The sequence below is a fragment of the Hyposmocoma kahamanoa genome, unplaced genomic scaffold (genome assembly GCF_003589595.1).
Source record: "Hyposmocoma kahamanoa isolate Upper Pololo Valley unplaced genomic scaffold, ASM358959v1 202, whole genome shotgun sequence".
NCBI classification, from domain to species: Eukaryota; Metazoa; Arthropoda; class Insecta; order Lepidoptera; family Cosmopterigidae; genus Hyposmocoma; species Hyposmocoma kahamanoa.
In genome coordinates, this window is record NW_020653726.1 from 6,879,171 (window position 1) to 6,901,248 (window position 22,078).

A 22,078-nucleotide genomic window follows, 5' to 3' on the forward strand; every position below is an offset into this window, starting at 1 on the left:
TTTGTTTATTATTTCGGCACATAGTTGTTCCTTCCTGTAAGATACTATACCCTACTGATTTGTGTAAAAATGAAAAGCTGAATTTTGGACGTGGCTTGTTGTAACTTAAAATACCCGCCGGCTAGCTGGTACTCCCTTACTACGTCCAGGATTTAGACGAGTAAACTACTTTGCAGTGCATCACTGCCGTGCACAATCTAGCTCGTGACCAACGAGGTTTCCATAATATGTTATGCTCGCTCCTACTGGTAAGAGCACGAGGATTGAACTTGTCCCGAACGATTAGCGAGGGTCCATAATTATTCCTACAAGCGAAAATCATGGGTCCATGATAATTTGATGAATCATAACGTAAAAGGTTCCGAAAAACAAATGAAATTGCAGTTAACTTAGGCTAAGATATGTTAAAATGATTACTGAAATAAATATTAAATATGCCTTTCTACCTACCTCATATTTGACCTTAGAGGAAGTTTCCATAGTCTAAGTATTTAACAAACAACCAAGAACTTGTTCAAATCACAATCTACGAAAAAAACTGTGTTTCCAAATTAAACTTCCGAAAGAAATAATAACGTGCCGATTTAACCTATCCTATGTTGTCACTGTGACAATAAGCAATACTCTTTGCATCTTAGAGGATGGAAAAAATAAACTTTACGTGCATGATAGAATTGTTTCACAAGTTTGGTAGGTCAATGTTCTTTTATTTTTTTTCCATCCTCTAAGGTCAATGTTCGCGCCCCGATGCGGTAAGAGTGTGGTAGTTGGACCTTCCGTTTAATTTCACATAATATTGCCGCTAACAGATGGCGTTGTACTTAAAATACACACATGCTATCAAACCTAAAAATATCAAAGCATATAAGAACTAGACATGTTATGCAAACAAGAAACAACCCACACCTCGAGTGAAATTGAGTTATGTATTTAGGTAGAACACCAGACGTGTCCTTTACCCACTCACAAAAGATCCTAGCAACATACCAAGCCAAAACCGAGAAAATAAAAGTCCTTCCAGAGTACCAACCCTAAATAAGTAACTTTTTAATAGCTAAAAAGAACCTTGCTGCTTAACTCAATATAATGTCTTTTTAAAAATATGCTAAAAGGATCCATGTCACATGTACTGAAGTACTGTAGATCTTTGGCATTTTAATTACAAAAACTAGAACATGGTTCTCGTTAACTAAATAAAAAGAAACATAATGTTTTCTATTTATTGCTATATAATATAAAAGTTTCCCTATATCGTTCTCACTGCTACAGCACATTGTTTGTCTCAAACAGAGATGCGCCGAGTACAAGTTTTACCGAGTAACCGAGTACCGAATATTACTCGGTTTAACATTTGCCGAGCGGAGTACTCGGCCGAGTTACTCGGTTCATTACAACCGGACCACGATAATCCTAAAAGCCCCCGTTGCTCTAGAATTAGGCCGATATGTCAATGAAAGTTTATTGTCGCGAGAGCAGAGTCCTTTCCAATGGTCCTTTCCAATAGCATAAAACAAAATATCCAAAACTGGCGCAGTTAGGACGAGTGCTTTTATGTGCACCTGCAAGCACTGTGTATAACGAGCGGTTATTTGCCGAAGCGGGTAATATGTATGAAGTAAAAAGGAACAATCTATTGCCTGAACGCGCAGAAAGCTTTGTAAATATTCCTACATCATAACTTGCCTTTGTTAAATTTTAAATATTAATAATGTAAACTTTCTTTTTAAATTACTAAATTGCTAGAAATTGTTACAATTGTCTACAATTCCTAGTAATAACTCTCTTTTGGATATTTTAAATATATTGTTGATTTTACTTTATTATGTCTATAGCTGTGATGCTTTATTTTAACTGAGTACTTTTCTCATGAACCGAGTTATGCGGCCGAGTACACCGAGTACCGAGTAGCAAAGAGTACTCGGCGCATCTCTAGTCTCAAATAACTTACCTATTTATTTCTTCAGACTATTTTTACAAAAATCTAATTATCTCAAAAGTGATATTTTGTGGGTTGGTTATAGTTTGCATAACTATGTCCAACTACATATCTCGTAAGTATCGTGCTCGACGGTAGACAGCCGATTACAATACAATATAAATTAATTTGTCAAAACCATGTGAAAACAGAGGTCTGGCAACGTATCCCACGAACGCAAGCTACGCAGCAGAAGTTTTCAACGTTGCAAAACCAAAAATGTATATTTTTATGCTCACCTAATTATAAAAAATTTGACTTTTTTTTAAATGTTTTGTTTTGATTTCAACGAATTGGTGCATTATATTTACTTATTTACGTATTTTTTTGTGTATGATATTTTCACACTGTTAAGGGCCTGTCCATAATTTGCAAGCAAAAATTTAGCTCGTACTTTAGTAGGCGAAAGTTACTTTTTACTCCTAAATTTGTTATTTGGCTTTTATTTAAAACAAAGGGTCAGGATCAAGATAAGTACCATTTAAATAACCACACCAAATTTGGTAGTAGGCAAGTTTGGTTTGCCCGAGAAAAATATGTCAAAAAAAAAAACCACCAGAATCTCACTGTAATCCAGTTTTTGTATTACCTATGGCAATAAGCAATATTCTAGGAATTTCAAGCTACACTTCAAGATACGTGTTACAGGATGTACTATTTTCAAAGTTCCAGTTGCTATGTTATCGCCTAAAAACTTACACAAAAACACCATATTGAAGCGATTTTGGGCCTTAACGTTTTCTATAAAATATAAATGAAGTTTGTAGTATTATGTCAGTTTTTCATTTTTATAGGATTTTTCTGAACTTTCGTTAATTCATTCGGTAAATAGCGCAGTAATACACTCTTTTGCAAAAAAAACGGGCACCTAAGGAAATTTACGTTCTAAAGTCGATTTGGGTTAATTAAATGAAATTTATTTCTTTGATTTAGTCTGTATACTTATAATCGTGTAAATTAATGCGCGTGAAGTGAATTCGAGCAATTAAAAGAAAAAAAAACGATGGATTCTTTAAAACCGATGTACACGCCCAAACAATAAGAAGTGGTCGGCAATAAAGACAAGATTTTTTTTTACTTTTTTTATTTAAATAAAGTTACAAATGTAAAAACCTAATAACGAGTATGACCTCCTCTTGCCAAAATCACAGCTTGAATCCTTCTGGGCATGCTTTCCACAATGTTTTTAATAACGTTTTGAGGAATACGTTCCCACTCTTCTGCAATGACTTTTTAGCTCCCTGATGTTTTGTGGAGCAGGTTGCACTGATCTTACCCGTCTCTTTAGAACATCCCAGACATGCTCAATTGGATTGAGGTCAGGACTTCGAGCTGGCCAATCTAAATGACGGATCCCAACTTCTTGCACGTCGCATTACATGTCTAATATTGATGCAGACCACCCTACGCTTACGCTTCCACGTCGCCAGAACGGTGCGGGCGAGCATTGTCGTCCATAAAAATGGAATCTTACCCAAGTGCAGTCAATGTGGGTTGTGCATATGGAATTAGGACTTCCATTATGTACCGGTGTGCATTTAATGTTCCATTTTCTATGAAAACTAACTCCGTACGCTCCGTCGAATTAATTGCTGCCCAAAACATAACGGAGCCTCCGCCATAAGGAGTGATTTCTTCGAAACACACTTCCGCATAGCGTTCCCGTGGTCTTCGCAGCACTCGCCGGCGTCGGTCCTCTCCACACAAAGAGATTCTAGCTTCATCAGAAAACAATACTTCATTCCAGTCCTCCAGAGTCCATGAAGCACAGTTCCGAGCAAACGGAAGTCGAGCAACACGGTGCTCACGGAGTAATTTAGGGCCCCGAGCTGGGCGGTAACTCCTGATATTGGCAGCCAAAAGCCTCCTCCTGACCGTCCACAAGCTAACTTCTACTCCTCTTACTTCTTCAAGGCTCTTCTTCAGGTCCACACTTGACGCCTTACGATTCCGCAACGCCTGACTCACCAAAAAGCGGTCATCTCTTGGTTCTGTGCATCGTTTTCTTCCCGAACCGGGCCTTCTTTTGACCGAACCGGTCTCTTGATACCGTTGCCAAGTCCTCTGGACAGTTGAACGACTCACATTTAGCCGCTGAGACACGTAAGATTGCGAACAACCTTCTTCAAGTAGGGCTATAATTTTACCGGCCCTTATCACTTTATCACTCATATCAAAAAGTGGTATTTAATGTAAAAAGAAAGATTAAATTGTTTAATTTGCAGAAAATATCCAAAAAGTTTTAAAATATCGTAATCAGTTAAAAATCGTTTCAGCAATTCGCACCACATTAGTAAAGCAATTTTAGTGGATTTTTTTGTATAATTTTTATAATAATATTAAACTACCGTACATAGTTATTTTTACTTGACATTGGCAAATCATTGATTATTTCGATGGAGCCATAACATTTAAAAGAAGAAGAAGAAGAAGAAGAATCCACAATAATCATTATTTTTCTTTTATTAATTTCAAATTTTAAATTTGGAACGTAAAGAATCATGCCAGGATGCTTCAAATAACATGCCAATATATCGTCAAATTAATAAAACCTATTTCTTGTTCTTCTTCATTGAAGTAGAGAAAAAAATCTAAAGTGCCCGTTTTTTTGCAAAAGAGTTTAGATTTTGAATATGTAAGTTCATTTTTAAGTGTGTGGAATCCCTGAGGATGTATGTATCATTCAAGGAGTGTGTTCGGACGGAGCCTATCAGAGCGCGGTTATTTGCACAGGCTGATTTCCGTACATTTAATGTTGGGTGGTTTCAATCTGTTTTATCGGAGCCAACATGTGGTGCCGCGGAGAATTTGTATACATTTGGTTAGGTAGTACTTAGATTTATCTGTTAGGATTTTATTGTTTTTCTAATGCTGACATATTCAATAACGCTCAATCCCCTAAATAAATACGGAGTAAAAAAAAATGTTCGGGACGTTTTTACTATATACTACAGTGACTTACAAATAAAATATACTACCCCTATCTGGTAAAGTAGATACTCGATGCCCAATCGTACGTAACCTATTTGAGTCAACGCCATCTAGCGACAAATTTGATTACTAATTTAACTGTATTTAACTGATTCTGTATTCGTCGAAAAATTTAATTTTTTCAATAGTTAAGTATGTACGTACAATAAAAACGTGTCTACCAGAAACTAAAACTACGATTTTATTATATGAATAATATGTGGTCCCCGTGGCCGCGGCAAGGTGCCCAAGATGCTGGCAGCGTTCCCCCTTTGCATAGTTATACTAATGCGTTAGGCAAGGCGTGGTAAGAATTTATAACAAAGTTCGTGTTACAAAGTGTAATTTGGAAATCCAACTTTTTAAAGACAGATTTCTAAAAAAACCCCAACTACATACAATAGTAATGTTTTTCCTGTTCAATAGATGGCGCATGGCTGTATGGAATAACGTGACTTGAATCATGTCGATCATTCAATCATGGTGAATGAATGAGTGAACAGCGTACCTAATAGTACGCGTTCATTGGTGTTGTAAACCTGCGGTTGTCGATTATCATCAAAAAATTCGACAATGAAACTCCATGTAGGTTTAACTTATTTAAAAATTGTTTATTTAGGAGAATGAACAAATGAACACACACGTAATGAAGTGTCACTAATACAAAACAAAAAATTTAGCAATTTATTTAAATGCGCTAGGAATTCCCTACAATAAATTAGTGCCAAGTAGATTAATTTGCTTTGTCATTCAGATAGTCGCTTTTTGCTGTAATGTACCTACTTATATTATGGAATAAACCACTATACAAACTAGGCTAAAAACTAAACGCCCTCACTGTTAGGGCGACGTAATAAATGATGAAAGTAAGAATTGCATTTATTGGTATATGTGTCTTGCATTGTTAAACTTGCCGAGGTACCTACTTTATTTAATTGTATGTACTTCATTTGTATAAGCCCTCCGTATTGTAACAAAAACATGATCTAGGTGCCAGTATTAACCGATGCTTATCCCAAATTGGAATCGTTGTCTTCATATTTACTGATCAGTATTCTTTTTAAGTAGTAAGAAATACTGTTATAATTTATTTTATTTCACTGCGTGTCTGGATTGTCTGTGTTATCTATCGAATCGGATTTATGGATTCGTTGTTTGTATTGATGACATCAAAATTATATTTATGATAAAGATAAAAGTCTCAGTTTCCTTCTATAGCCCATTCGATTTACATACATTATACAATTCTATCCGACAGTTATGATTCAGTATGTATAATGTACTTTAAGGTTATGATGTGCTCGATGGTTCGGAAAATGTATATCGTACTTTATCGATACTTTTGAATATGATTTAACTACACTAAAGCATCATTCATTCATTCGAGTTTCATTCAACAACTTCTGCCTTGTTGTTTGCTTTTGCAAATGTGAAATAGTGAATTAACTTTAAATTTTGTTATTGAATTAGTACGCGAGAAGCATTACGAGAATAATAAAGTACTATATTTAATAATCTGTGATAGTACATCAAACCTTAACGTCACTCTTATTATGTGGAAATGATGTACCAGTTATGTCTGCGTTTAGAAAATACAATCACGAAAATTTAGCAGTGTTGTTGTCTAATCCTCCACATCTGGATTTATTAACGATGTCCAGATAACAGAAAATGACAATTGCTCTCATTACCCTACCGCAAGCGATGAAATAGTGCCTAACAAAATTATGCCATGTACGCTCCCGATCATCTTCGACGGAAGGAAACCAGAGATGTTATGTACCGGAGTAATTCTAGCCTTGACTTGATATACGCTGAGCACCCGTCAGGGAATGGCTTAAGGCGGGAATATGGAAGTCACGGGTCTATCGACGTGATCGGCGGGGCTAGCGAAAGGGTGCCTGCAATGGTGCATAATTATAGCGGCGCTTCGTTTTCGGATAAAACGCCTGGACTAGGCCGCGAGCGCCTCTCTGAGGTCCTCGCTGGTGATCATGCTGACGGGCCTCCTCGTGCGAGTGCTAGCCCGAAGCCTCGACTCAAGCTCAACAAATTATGGGGAGGTGCAGCTCCCGCGCTCTCCCGGGCTCCACTTGACGAACAACCTATTACACTTGAACAAAAGAGAAAACAATTTGCCCATTATGATTGTCAATCTCTTATGGCCAACTTGAGCTATGCCGCTGAAATACGAGGTGCACTTCTCAGTCGGAGACGGAACACAACAACCGGGGCATCTGCAGCATCATTGCTAGCAACACGAGGTCTGCCTCCAGGGGATGACGCTGTCCCAGATATGGGTGATGGCAGATGTAATGAACTTTTGGAAAGCTGTCCTTTCTTCAGAAATGAAGTTGGAGGTAAGTTTTCTTCTTTGACTAAATTTAAACCCCAATGGTTTTTCATTTCAGCTTTGCCTCTCTCTATGAGCAAATTGTTGATTTTTTAAGTCTTTAATTTAAAACCAAATTAATGTAATTAAATTTATAAAGAGTAGTTTAAATGATGGTGTTTTATTGTATATTTAGGTAAAATATACACTGAACCCATAGTGCCATCTGCAATGCAACTAAAGTACAGTAGTGGGTAACCAGTAACAAAGATTATAAGACATAAACAGACAAGAGCTGTAAAGTTAGAGAAATTATGTCTATTGATTATAAGTACCATACTTTTCTTCCCATTGTTTGGTACAAACATTACAAGTTCTCCTACAGAATGATCATTGTTACATGTGAATCAGGTGACATAAATACAGGTTTTACACTTGACATTGTTTCTTGGAGCTAATGACTAATTTTTGTAAAAAACACAGGTTTGTAATATACAGGAAAGTGAAATTTGGTGCATATTATGAATAATGCATAAACAAAACCTTAAGTTACCTAAATACATTTTTGTAATATTGTTTCATTGTAGTTGTGGTATTACTAAGTAATTATTGGAAGATATTTACACTGAATTGCTTCCATTAGACAATTTGTTAGGGTAATTATACCAAAGTCACTCATGCTTGACATCATACACTTCGTCTCAACAATATGTGAGAGTCTACATAGAAAGTTTAATAACAGAATAATAAGAATGCTAAATGCTGTTGAACGAAAGGTTTTATCCAATTACGTTATAAATTGTGTTGCAGTTTCTTGTATTAATGTTTTTTTACCAAATTCACAAATAAACTGAAGTATATATATTTTTTAAATCTACTTTTAATTTCCATATCTAAATGTTATAGGTGATTGTTTAATTTTTCCATTTGCATATAAATAATTCTATACAATGGGGAAATAACTATTGTGATAATTTACATTATGGCATTGTTCTGTGGATTCAGATAATAACATGAGGTTCCATGATCATATTGGTCATAAGGAAAAGTAAAGAAAATATTGGTTGTAGACTATACATCATTATTTATTAAATGTATAATGGAAATTATACATTTAATAAAAAAAAATATTAAAAAATATTGAAAATATTCTGCAGAAATGAGTGACTCACTTTCATTTCTCTATTTAACCATGACATGTTTATTGGATAATCTCACACATTATTTTATTTACTATTAAGTAATAATCACAAAAGACAAATAAGATTTATTCACTTAAAAGTTTGAATAATAAAGTTCATCAGTTTCCCACCCTAGTAGCCAACAAAAAGAAGCATTCTCTAAGCATGAGTCATTGTATTTTGCAACAGGTTTCCAGATTTTATGAATGACTGCACAAGATCACTTATGTTACACACTTGCAAAAGTAAAGTTGATTATAGTTAGCATCAATTTGCTGTTTTTTCTATACAGTCAAATAATTGGCTAGAGAACATCATACTTAGATATTTAATGTTTTACATGGGATTGCTAACAATGTTTGGAAAGTATGAAGTGATCTATTTTGTTCATGAATGACTATTATCGTGTTCTATTATCATTTTCTTTCTGCTATTGCTATTGCACTTACCTACAGATTAGTGAGGCATTACATGATTATAAGCTGTTTATGGTATATTAATAGCTAAGATAGGATTATGTCAACATGCATGGGTTTCCTCGCAAGTAATGCCTATTATTGATCAGATCATAGTCAAAAATATAGCATGACTGTTTGCAATTAAATTAATATATAAAAATTACTTGAATTACAAACAGGAACGGGAAATTATCAGTCTTATATGTTATTTAGTATTGACAGTTGCACCTATATTACAATAAAGATTTAAAGTCAATGTTATTAAGAATAAGACGATCCAAAGCATAAAGCGCAGCATTCTGTCGACTGTATAGTATTTGGCGTGATACCACACTTTTACTGTTTACATTGAACTCTTATATCATTAACAAATTTAAATATTTCAGGTGAAGAAGAACGTTGTGTCTCGTTGTGTTGGCGCACGGCCCGCGGTGCCATTCCAGGCCAAGCCGGAGGCTGGCATCGTCCCAAAGCCTCATACGGCCTCTCCGTGCTCGAGTTCCCACCTGGCAACTCCCACTGGCGCCATTGCTGCCCCTTCGCCCGATCTCTTGCGCCACTGCCTATTGAAAGTCAAGACCTTGGTGCATTGTATTACAGGAACTATTTTTACACACAACGTAAGTTCCTTTTGTCGACTATGTAATAAAGTTTATGAAAAGTAAAAATCCTAACACTTCATTTCATATCTTCCACAGCTCATCAGAATTGGTTTGGAATGGATGAGAATCTTGGGCCGATTTCTATATCTATCAAGAAAGAGAGGGTAGAATTGCGCCGAGGTGGAGGCGATGCGTCCGCTCCTGCTTCGCAACTGGCCTGGCAATACCGCCTCATCATTCGCACTTCTGAACTGCTCACATTACGCGGCTCCGTATTAGAAGACGCGCTACCCACCGCAAAACCTAGCAACAACAGCACGGCGTACAACACAAAAGAAGTGCTCGAGTATGTCGCACCCGAGTTGCAATTAAATTGTTTGAGGTAAATGCCCTAATAACGACTTAATTACTATTAAATGCTGTTGAACATTTTGTATTGTTTCCAGCGTGCTGTGCATGACAAAACTTCATGCAATCGTAACGTTTCATACGCGAATATAATGCTCATTAAGCATTCAATTAGGGCAACCATTGATTACTTAATCAATAATATTATTTCAGACTGGGACTTACAAGCAGTGGTGCCGAGGAGCAGTTACTTCGACTCGACGAGCAATGCGTAACAAGACACTACAAAGTAGGGGTTATGTATTGCAAAACTGGACAGTCCACTGAAGAAGAAATGTACAACAATCAAGAAGCTGGACCTGCGTTTGTGGAGTTTCTACAAATGCTGGGTCAGACTGTGAGATTAAAAGACTTTGACAAGTACAAAGCAGGTTTGGACAATCGGACAGACTCTACTGGCCTTTATTCTGTGTATACTACGTATCAGGGCTGTGAGATTATGTTTCATGTGTCGACAATGCTTCCTTACACACCGAACAATAGGCAGCAGTTGTTGAGAAAGCGTCATATAGGCAATGACATAGTAACAATAGTCTTCCAAGAACCGGGCGCGGCGCCATTCACGCCGCGAAATATTCGGTCGCAGTTTCAACACGTGTTTGTGGTGGTCCGAGCGATAGACCCTTGTACTGAAAACACACATTATAGCATAGCTGTGAGTCGTGCTAAAGAAGTGCCTTTATTTGGACCTCCAATTAAAGACGGAGCTATTTACCCTAAGGGTGAAGCCTTTACGGATTTGCTTCTGAGTAAGGTATGTTTAACTTAAATTCCATAGCTGAAAAATTTCATATTATTTCCTACCAAACACTATTTTATTTTCAAACTTTCAACTGTTAATTATTACTTTTTCATAGGTGATCAATGGTGAGAATGCAGCGATTCAGTCGCCAAAATTCAGCACAATGGCGACGCGCACGCGACAGGAGTACCTGAAAGATTTAGCAAAGAATTACGTAACGGCCACTACCGTGGACACTGGACAGAAGTTTTGTTAGTATATTTTTTTTTATTTACACTCGTTAAATACGAGTTTCTGGAGTGAAATTGAAATTCTTTACTGTACCACGCATACATAAGATGTTGATATAATAATAATAATTTATTTAAGAAAAGAAAGTACATGTACAAGCTAATTGATCTACAGCAATTCAGAATTATTAGGATTGTACATATATAGATAATAGGTTCAGTCTTTTTCTGTATTCATTACTATTGTAATGACTGTTTGTACCTGAATAAATTAAAAAGAAATTATAAAATGTTTGAAAATAAAATAATCAATTTGGGTTCGGGCAGAATGCAGGATAACCATACTATATTAAGTACAGTAACAATAGACATTATTGGACATGGAGGCCGCGAAAAACATTCTCAGATCAAGTTGATAGTGTTCTTAAAAAAGCTGGAGTGTGTAGTGAGAAGAATAAGAGAGCCTGTATCAAAATAATAACGAATGATGCTAAGTGGCGAGCGACAATCTCTTCTGTAATAATACGGGATGAACAAGTCGTGCCCTTGGTGGTAAGCGACATGCCTGTGTGTAGCAGTTGCAGTGCTACTCAGAGCTTTAAATGGTAAAGACCTGAGGGCCACTGCCACTGCACCCGTCACCCTGAGACATAAGTTTATGAGTCCCATATGCCTGTAATGTCGCCAGCACCCCTACCCTTCAAAACCGTAACGCTACATTACTGCTTGGTGACACAATTAGGTAAGGTGACAGTACTTATCTGGACGAATTCTTTCACAAGCTCTATTGCTACTAAAGTGAGTATAATTTGCTTAATGTTTTTCAATTCCAGCAATATTTTCTTCCCTATTAATGAAGAGCGCGAGCAGTTCAAGCAACAACACAATCTTACCTCGCGTTGAGAGCTGTGCTAACGACGTACTAGTCGGTGGAGCCCTTTGCTTCCACGTAAGTATTGTACAAAATCCTCATACGTCGCCCTTATTTGCATGCAACCTATTTTTTTTTTTTTTCACGTCGTTTCAATAGCAACGGTAAAAGTAATTTCTCATTGAACAAAGAAAGAACTCTTAGCTAACTGAGTCGTACTAATAACAGATTACACTCAAATACTTTAAAAAAATATATTAATTGTGTTATTCCTATAAATTTGCACCCTTGGTGTATTAAGGTGGCATCTGCAAAATGACAACTTCCCAGTAAAAGAACAACTTGAAATGACAACTTCCCAGGTTTAAAGTTTACGAACGAAATTAGTCTATAATTTTTTATTTTATGATTTGAGATTATACTATCTCTACTCGAATTCAAATTTTTCCCATACTAATGCGGTTCATTCTGCTAGTGTTGAGCGCCAGGGACACTGGCTTTATTTCAGAATTTATTTTTTTTCAAACGAAATCAAAGCAATTTGAAAAATGATATCGTACTTATAGTCTACGTGTTCTATTTAGTTTAGTATACATAGGGCGCACTATCAGCTTCCGGAACTGGCCACTTACATAAACAATATTTAAAAAGTAATTACAACATTTGAAAATGGAACTCTTTGGCTGTAGAATAAATATGTTATATATATATAGTTTGTTTCAACTGACTGTCACTTGTTTTTACATTGTGGCGTCATTTTAGAAATTGGTTGTCTACATCACCACGGATTTAACTCGTGAACATTTTCGTAGTATGATATTCTACGAGTTTAAGTGTAAGGCTCGGCTTCAAACTGCTTTTGGCGAAGAAGCACCATGCAAGACGACTATTTATAGCTGTTTGCAGAATTAATAATAATAATAATAAATTCTTTATTTAAACAGAAAAGTTACATGTCATTGTAGGCCCTGGCTTCCGAGCTAGGTTCAAAGACCTGTGTTACGGAAATCAGTGTCTTCTCATAATTAGTGACACTTATTTATTTCTGGCAGTTAATGTATCTGCTATTAATATAACATTTACTAATATATATATACGTATATACATATTTATGTGTGTTTGTTTGTTTGTGTGTGTGTATGTGTGTTTGTGTGGGTGGGTGTGTGTGTGTGGGTGTGTGTTTGTGTGTGTTGGTGTGTGTATTATTTGATACGCTGATGTGTGGAGGAGCTATTTTTACGTGTTATTAATACTAGTTTTATCGTAATAGTAGTAATTCAGTTTGATCGTAATCAAGAGCCTGAAGGAAATGCGTTACTTTACGTTTCGTTTCGTATGTCGATAATGGGTAAATATTAAGAATTGAATTTATTTTATTATATAAACACGTGGACATATATCGACATTGTTGTCTAGCAGTGGTTGTTCGACATTTTATTGGTGGACAAACATTTCTTATAGTGCGTTTATTTTTATAGTTTTTGTGATTGTAAGGGGTGTTTTTATGGTGTTTTACAATTACTTGCAAGATATAAATTTTTCTGACAGAGAGCACTTTGCACGTTTCATACAGAATTTTTGTGGGACATCGATAGGGACTAAATGTCATTACTTTTAATAAAGATCTTTGTGCTATTTCTAATTGTTTTATATAAGTTTTACAAGCACCACCCCAAGTCCCAATACAATAACTTAGCACCGATTGTGCCAGTGCAAAATAAATTGTGCGCAACAGGTTTAGATCACTAACATGCCTTAACTTCTTGAAAACCCATATGAGTTTCCTGACTCGAGAGGTGATATAATCTATATGAGTACTCCATCTTAACTTATCATCCACCATTACACCTAGATATTTCACCTTGGTTGATTTAATAATAGAAGTACATGTACAGTCAGAATTACAAGGTATGCCACAGGTGTGGATTTTAAGGTCGACGTTAGTACGTTTAACTTTGTCAAGAGCAAATTGTAAAAAAGTTGTTTTTGATACGTTTAGAGTAAGAAAATTCATCCTCAGCCAGCAGCTAACTTTTTGGAGTCCTATCTCAGCATTTCGGCAAGCTTCGTTCCAAGTCCCTCCATGAAATACTAAGGCTGTATCATCTGCAAATGTAAATATTTTGCCATTTATTAGGGACTGATGACACAGGTCATTTATATAGATTATGAATAGACTTGGCCCGAGAACGCTACCTTGCGGAACTCCAAAAAGAACAGAAGCATCGGTACTTTGATGTTCACCAATTTTTACTCGTTGTGTTCTCCCACATAAGAAATCCCTGAAGATCGTAAGAGCACTACCCCTCACACCAATATGATACAACTTGTTCACAAGCATGGGAATCGAAACTGTGTCAAATGCCTTGGCAAGGTCCAAAAATACGCCAACACACTTTTGTTTAGCATCAAGTTGATCAGTAACATAGTCTATAAGCTGATTGACAGCATCTTCGGTGCTTTTGCCTGTCCTGAAACCAAATTGGCAACTAGATAAAATGTCGTTATATTCCAAATAATTTACAAGCCTTTTATTTAGTATTTTTTCGAAAACTTTAGATAAAGATGTAAGGACCGATATTGGTCTATAATTTGACACATCGTTTCGAGTCCCACTCTTGTGAACAGGAGTGATAAGAGATCTCTTAAAAACCTTCGGGAAAACTCCCTGTACCATACAAGCATCAACAAGCTTAGTAAGAGGTGGAACAATTATATGTCTAGCCTCTTTTAATAACTTTACTGGAATGGAGTCCCAGCCAGTGGCACAATTATTTTTAAGATTATTTATGGTTAATTCAACTTCCGCTTCATCTGGTGGAAGTAACACCATAGAATTAGGTGAAGATATAGTGTCAAACTCAACCATATTCGAATTTAGATTTGTGGATGCAGTAACGGCATCCGCTAACTGCTTACCTATTTTAGAAAAATACTCATTAATAAGCTCTATTTCTTGTTTTGCGTCATCAGCTGAATTTAATAGGTCAGTTGCTGAGTTTTTAATTTTACTGTAATCAATTATTGTTTTTATTGCATTCCATTTATCCCTATTTGTTTTTGCTGATTGTAAGAGTGATTTATCATAGTTACGTTTAAGTTTTTTTATTAATGAATTGCAATAGTTACGATATCGTTTAAATGACATTTCAAGAATAACGTTATTTGGATCAGTTTTTAGCTTTTTATGAAGTCTGTCTCTGTGCCTTATGCAACGCAATACACCAGTTGTAAGCCATGGTTTTAAAATCCTCTTCCTACTTGGCACCACAAGTTTGAATTAAGTTTAATTGAAGAAGATAATATTTCGACAAATTTAGAAGCTGCTTCATTGGCATCAGAAATAGAAGTAATAAACGAAAAGTCAATTGTTTCTAGGTACTTAACAGCAGCCTCAAAGTTAATTTTAGTTGCAACGTTACACTTCGCTGTCAGCGCTTGAGCTAGACGTAAATTTAGGAGAACAGGACAATGATCAGTCAGCAAGGAGTCCAATACAAATATTGACGCGGGAAATATGGATTTTAACATAATGTGGTCTAGACAGTTTAGCATCCTGGTAGGATAAGTATGTCCCGGTAAGATACCAAGCTCAGCAGTTAGATTTAAGTAGGGTGCACTTTTATGGTCCAAATTGCTAGGCCTGATATCTATGTTAACGTCACCAATCAATATGATATTTTTTGCTGAACTAATTGGCCGAATAATATTTTCTATTGCATTTAAGAAACTGTCAATTTTTTGTTCTGATGGTGATCTATATACAGCCAAAATGTATATATCCTGGTCAAGCTTCAGCAAAAGAAAAGTACCTCCAATCTCATTCGGTTCTATCACTGTACAGTTAATGTTCTTGTGTAAATATACGACAATACCATCGTTCTGGTTTTTACAGTACCGAGAAAAATGTGTGACATAATTTTCAATGCTCGGAATTTTTTTGTGTTCTACCAGCCAGCATTCAGTCAAAATTATTATGTCTGTGCTGAAAGAGAATGTGGCTATTTGTGCTAGCAGAGAATCTCTTTTTATATATACTGCGAATGTTTAGGGAAAAAATATTTAGCGATGAGACAAAACTTTTATTTAGTGAATTACAAGTTTGAATGTCACAGTAGTGTGCTGTTGCTACAGAGATATTATCCAGTTCTATGAGAAAATCTTGATTAGCCATTCAAAAAAATAAAATAAAAAATAAACAAAGTGGGTGCACAACTATTGCAAAGTAATAAGAAATAGTAGGGTAATGGAATGTTGTAATAATATTTTTATCAAATATGTACACTGTGTAGGAGAATAAATGTATGCGTATCATTATCGTTACGAGTATATGTGAGTGTAAGTTATGTGTATATAGTATTATTAAATTGTGTAGTTTTAGTGAGGTATTTTTGGGTGAGTGTGGTGTGAAGTTACATAATGAATAGTTAAGAGAAAGCAGGAATTTACATAAAAAATATAAAAGAAAGTAAGTGCACAGATGTATAACTAGTCATTTTTCTTGGCGCAAGTTGTTGATGTCTTCTTCGCTATTAACCAATGTAAGTTTTTTTCCATCATCTTGTCGCAAGAACACCTTCCCATACGAAATCCAACAGTATTTATAATCATAGTCCTTTGCAAAGTTTCGTGCAAGATAATACAAACGTTGATTTTTAGGAGTCAGTTTTTCCGATATGTATATAGGTTTTTCTGGGCCTTGTATTTTGAGATGTGTGGTGTTTAATTTGTTTTGTTTGTTATTATTATTGAATTGTCGTATCTTTTTGATCATATTTTCTTTTGTAGTAACGCTAACAAAGTCAACAACAATCGAAGAGATCACATCCTTCTTTCCAGTACGAAAAATATCCTTAACTTCGTGGCGTTGCACTGGTAACTCAAGCACGTTCGCAGTGTCTGTGACAATTTTATACAGATCTTCTTTAGACTCACCCAGTTTTCTTGGTATATTCCTTATCTCAACTCTAGTAGAGCAAAGCATACGCTCAAGGTTCTCCACTTTCTCTTCAAGCTGCTTAATGTGACAGCGGTCTAGTTTACGATCGGATTCCAGATTTTTTATTTTAATTACCATGTCGTTGAAGAATTGAAACGCGATCGTGTGAATCTCAGTGACGAATTTCGTGATGGTCGCCCGTCCACTGCTGTGAACAACAAAAACATCGATGCTGTGCGCCGTATGATCATAACAGATAGGCATGTGACATACCATGACATTCGGGCATCTTTAGGCATAAGCACGAGTCAAATACAAGCAATACTGCACAAACATTTGAGTGTGAAAAAGCTGTGCTTTCGGTGGATCCCACACAATTTGACTGAGGCTCAAAAAACGGATCGCGTCACTTGGTGCAATACCATGCTTACCTTATCCGTAAGCTTTGTCACTTCGGTGACGAAACATGGATTTATAGTTATGATCCCAAAACAAAGCAGCAATCGAGCGTATGGGTCTTCCGAGATGAGCCGAAATCAACCAAAGAGGCGCGCGTGCAATGTGGCTCTAAGCGGGTGATTGTTTCTTTTTTTAATAAAACTGGACACGTGGCTACTGTTGCTTTGGAGAATCGTTGTACCGTGAATAGTGATTGGTACACGACCATTTATTTGCCGGAACTTATTATAAACGCCGTATCTCTTGCACCACGATAATGCCAGTTCTCACAGACAGACAAATGAATTTTTGAAGGTGAACAACGTTGACCTTATGAGCCATCCCGCGTACAGTCCCGTCCTGGCACCTTGTGACTTTTATTTATTTCCAAAAATTAATAACCAGTTACGCGGTCAATGATTTTCATCACCTGAAGAGGCTGTCGAAGTGTATGAAAAATATGTTTCAGAGATTGTCACGGAGGAGTGGCATAAATGTTTTCAAATTTGGTTCATTCAAACAATAAATTCATTTCTGACCATTTATAGTATTTTTTTTTTCTTATTCATTCCTGAAAGTTATAGTGCGCCCCAAGTATATAAAAAAAAATCATTGGTATTATGTAAAGTACCTATTGAATACAGTGGTTTTCTTGTACAATTTCGAGGTAGGTTTTTTTCTATCATGACATTTTTAGGAATCGTTTTTTCACACCATATAGTAATCAGTGTATATCCTCAATTTTACTTTATATTTTTTCGAAAGTAAATGATTAAACACTTTCACTCTTATGCGGAATCAACCAAAGCCATTTGAGGTTGTATAGACTCTTAAGTTGGAGAGTTATAAAATTTTATATGTACATTATTTTAGGCGATCTAAATCGTGTATATTTGTTTTTCCAGACAAACCAACGTTTCGGGCTCTTTACAGGTCTCATGCTCAGTCGTAACTGTAAGGGCCCGAAACGTTTGTTTGAAAAAACAAATATTTAAATCCGAAAAATAATTTCATTTGCTATGCGTAATAATCGCGAAGACCTCAGGACTCGATATACTTACAATCATGTAAGTATATCGAGTCATGTAAAATATCAATATTTCATGACAAATATTTTATTTTTATTGAATATCATCGTGTTTTTACTGCCATTATATTCATCTTTATTTTTGTGGAAATACTCCACTACTTTGTTATTATTATTGATAAAAAGATCGAACAAGCAAAGAAAAATTCCTTCGACTTTGTTTCTTGTAGTTCGTATTTTCTTCCAAGTGATAAAAACTCTTTTTAATCGACTTGAAAAAATGGAGAAAGTTCTTAATTCGACTGTTTTTTTATGTACGTTACGCGATAACTTCGGTTACTGATTTGTGAACCGATTTTGATGATTTTTTTTATTGGAAAAAGGATACCTCAGTAATGGTCCCATTTAAGGACTACCCACACACATCAGGGCCATGCCCCGGACGTGGCCGGGGCGTGCTAGTTTGTATGAACTGCGGGCCCGCCCCGGCCCCGGCCCGGACACGGACATGTGTGAACGAGTTCGTCCCGTTACTTAATGTCATAAAAAAAAAAAAAAAAAAAAAAAACGAGTTCATACAAAATATACGCAACGATATTTTTTGAGCCCCTGACGGAGCACGGCCCGTCCACGTCCCGGGCACGGCCCGGATATGTGATAGACCATTAAACTTGAAGAAAATGTTCCCTCTTTAAGGGTGGCAAACTAGGGGATGAATCTGGTTTCGCGCACTCTCCGATAACCGCTTTCAATAAAACTTGACAAATAGATATAATTCCATGAACTTTTGAAGTTGTTTTTTTTAGTACTTTGTACTGAGATTATTACATATCATTGCTATGTCGCTTGTTACTAATATACACACTGTTTTTAACCCAGGTGCATGTACAAGACGAAGGTGCGGGCGGCGCGTTACTGGATTGCATCATGGGCGTCTCGGCTGACACCGTAGTTTGCGTCGAAGATAGTACGCGACAAATTGTCCTCGTGCTGCCTACTAATTCTTTGTTGGGTATGAATTTTTATTAACCATTGTTATAGATGTTAAGTAACAATTGAACGATTGTGTAATGTAATGAGTAATAATAAATAAAGACCCCTTTTTAAATATTAGAAACCAAAATTGCACTAACTCTAATTGTTTATATTTTGTCTTAATTTAACATAAGTAATAGACATCTCCAATAATAATAATTATAATTGAATTAGGCAAATACATTTTCGTTCATTGGTGATCAAATATGAAAAAAAATTAAAAAGTATGTAGAACAAGTAAAAGAATACTTGAAATACTGAAACATTGCAAAGAAAGGATAGATACTATTTACCATTCGTGAAGTCACACCTTAGTGGCGCTTTACAACCTACATGAACCAAAATCAAAATCAAATCAAAATCAAAATAGTCTTTATTTCATAGGTAAGCGTTATTATACTCGAAATCGTCACATTGGTTAAACTCTACCACTCATTCGTAAGGCAGATTCCCCTGAAAAGAACGAGCAAGAAACTACGTGTACGTGAAACTATGTTATTTACAAAGAGCAACCACTAGTTGCTCTTTGTAAATAACATTTGTACGCATTCAACTTTTATTCAAACATCAGAGATCGAGACTACCTCCATGAGCTAAACGGGTTACTACCACGGATTTTTGTCCTCCAAATACGCAGAAGTTACATAATAACCTCGAGTGTAAAGTTTTTGTTTCACTATTGTTTTAAACGTCGTGAATGGCAAATTTTGTATATCAAACGGAATTTTATTATATGGACAAAATAATTTCTTTTATATTAATTAAATTATTTAATTGTGAAAAATATTGTATTAAATCTTTTTTGTTAGATTTTCCTCTTCTGCCAATTAATATTAATAATATAGTGTTTTGCTCAAATTTACTTGACAAAATGCTATCTAGTATTTTACAGTAAGTTGCACCTGCCATGCAAATGTTTCTTAATTTAAGTCCTAGGTGGTTAATTTGTAAACCTTTATATTTACCCATTTCATTGCTGTACATAACAATATTATTTTGATTCCGTTTGAGCTAACTGACAAGGAGGTATTTTTTAATTCCATACAAGGTTTCTGCACTAGCAATAGAGAGGGATCAGTGACACACACGGGCGAGGAAGATTGTGTTTTTCTTTGTTCACAGTTACAAATGTGATTGCTTGTTAACGAATCAAATCTATCATTATTATATCTACGTAAATCTAACAACTTATCCATAGCCAATGTGTGTTCCTTAATTTCCTGTTGAGCTGTTTCATATTTTTGAGTCATGAACTGTAATGCATTTGTTAACCTATCTAATTCTGACTGAAGACGCTGTGTGTCACATTCATAACTTGCCTATTTTTTTCAAGGTTTAGAGTATAATCACTCAGTTCATGCAACAAGTTCTGACGTTCCTTTCTTAAAGTTATATTTTTACAAAATGCTGCATTTTTCTTTATTAATTTGTGTATGTTTTTCTGAATAGGGATGGAACATCTCTCTACCACTGATTTTAATCATTAAAATCCCTGGGGTCACTTGTGATATCAAAAAAGTACCTTCAACTTCGGCAGGCAGGGTTAAACTACACGATAGAGATATAGTTTTAGAATTAGACAGCAAACTTATAAAATCTAAAGATAAAGTAGCCCAAGCTTTTGAATCGTTCTTTTCGGAAATTGCTGTGAACACTACAAAATCATTAAATTCCTCCCCTTCACTTGCTATTGATCTCCTAAAGGAAAATGTTAACGTTTGTGGCAGTTTATTTAATTTTCGTCATGTTAATCCACAAGACATCATAAAAGCTTTTAAGTCAATACATGTTAAAAAAACTGAAGATCTCTGGGGCATATCAACTAAAGTTATAGACTCAGTTATTAATCTCATTTCCCCACAGTTAGCTGTAGCTTTCAATAGGTGCGTTGACGAAGGTGTTTTTCCCGATTTAATGAAATACAGCAAGGTTATTCCCTTATTCAAAAGCGGTAGGAAAGTTGATCCTAGCAATTATAGGCCCATTTCAATTTTACCAGCTTTAAGTAAAATATTCGAAAAGGTTATGCTAACTCAATTACTGTCCTATTTCGGTAGGAATCATATTTTTCATAGTGAACAATACGGGTTTACTAGTGGTAGATCGACTAGCGATGCGGGGGTAGCGTTACTAAAACACATCTTTGATGCTTGGGAAAGGTCCCAGAACGCTATTGGTGTTTTCTGTGACCTCTCAAAGGCATTTGATTGCGTTGATCATAATACTCTTATTAGTAAGCTGGAACATTACGGTGTAAATGGCAAGGCGTCGAAACTTGTCTCGTCATATCTCAACGGTAGAATTCAGAAAGTAGGCATAAATGGAGCGACTTCTTTGGGTTCTCCAGTAAAAATGGGTGTTCCGCAGGGCTCAATACTTGGACCTTTCTTATTTCTGATTTATATTAATGATCTGCCATTCTTTGTTAAGGACCATTGCGAAATAGTGTTGTTTGCTGATGACACATCCTTGATTTTTAAAACAGACAGACATGACATTAACTATGACCGTATTAATGATACCCTCTCTAAAGTAGTTTATTGGTTTAATGCTAACAATTTATTGCTTAATGCCAAGAAGACAAAATGTGTTAAATTTGAATTACCTAACGTAAAATCGACTAGTCCAAACATAGAAATAAACGGAGAAAAGTTAGACCTTGTTAATAAAGCAGTCTTCTTGGGAGTGACCTTAGATAGTAAACTTCAGTGGTTTCCACATATATCGTCCCTGGCCAGCAGATTAAGCTCCGCTGCATACGCAGTCCGCAGAATACGTGAGCTTACCGATGTTAGTACTGCTAGACTAGTTTACTTTAGTTACTTCCATAGTATAATGTCCTACGGGATTCTCATGTGGGGTAAAGCGGC

General features: G+C 35.8%; 1 protein-coding gene across 1 annotated transcript in view; it reads left to right on the forward strand.

The window, feature by feature from the left end:
* The first annotated feature begins 6,350 nt into the window (after positions 1-6,350).
* The window catches only part of LOC113226842 (signal-induced proliferation-associated 1-like protein 2), a 29,191-nt gene continuing 13,463 nt past the window's right edge, over positions 6,351-22,078 (forward strand). Inside the window, exons 1-7 of the mRNA XM_026459618.1 lie at positions 6,351-7,305; positions 9,303-9,536; positions 9,615-9,900; positions 10,080-10,680; positions 10,784-10,919; positions 11,732-11,847; positions 19,053-19,185. Coding sequence (XP_026315403.1) covers positions 6,678-7,305; positions 9,303-9,536; positions 9,615-9,900; positions 10,080-10,680; positions 10,784-10,919; positions 11,732-11,847; positions 19,053-19,185 — 2,134 coding nt within the window. The 5' untranslated portion in view covers positions 6,351-6,677. The remainder of the gene's footprint in view (positions 7,306-9,302; positions 9,537-9,614; positions 9,901-10,079; positions 10,681-10,783; positions 10,920-11,731; positions 11,848-19,052; positions 19,186-22,078) is intronic.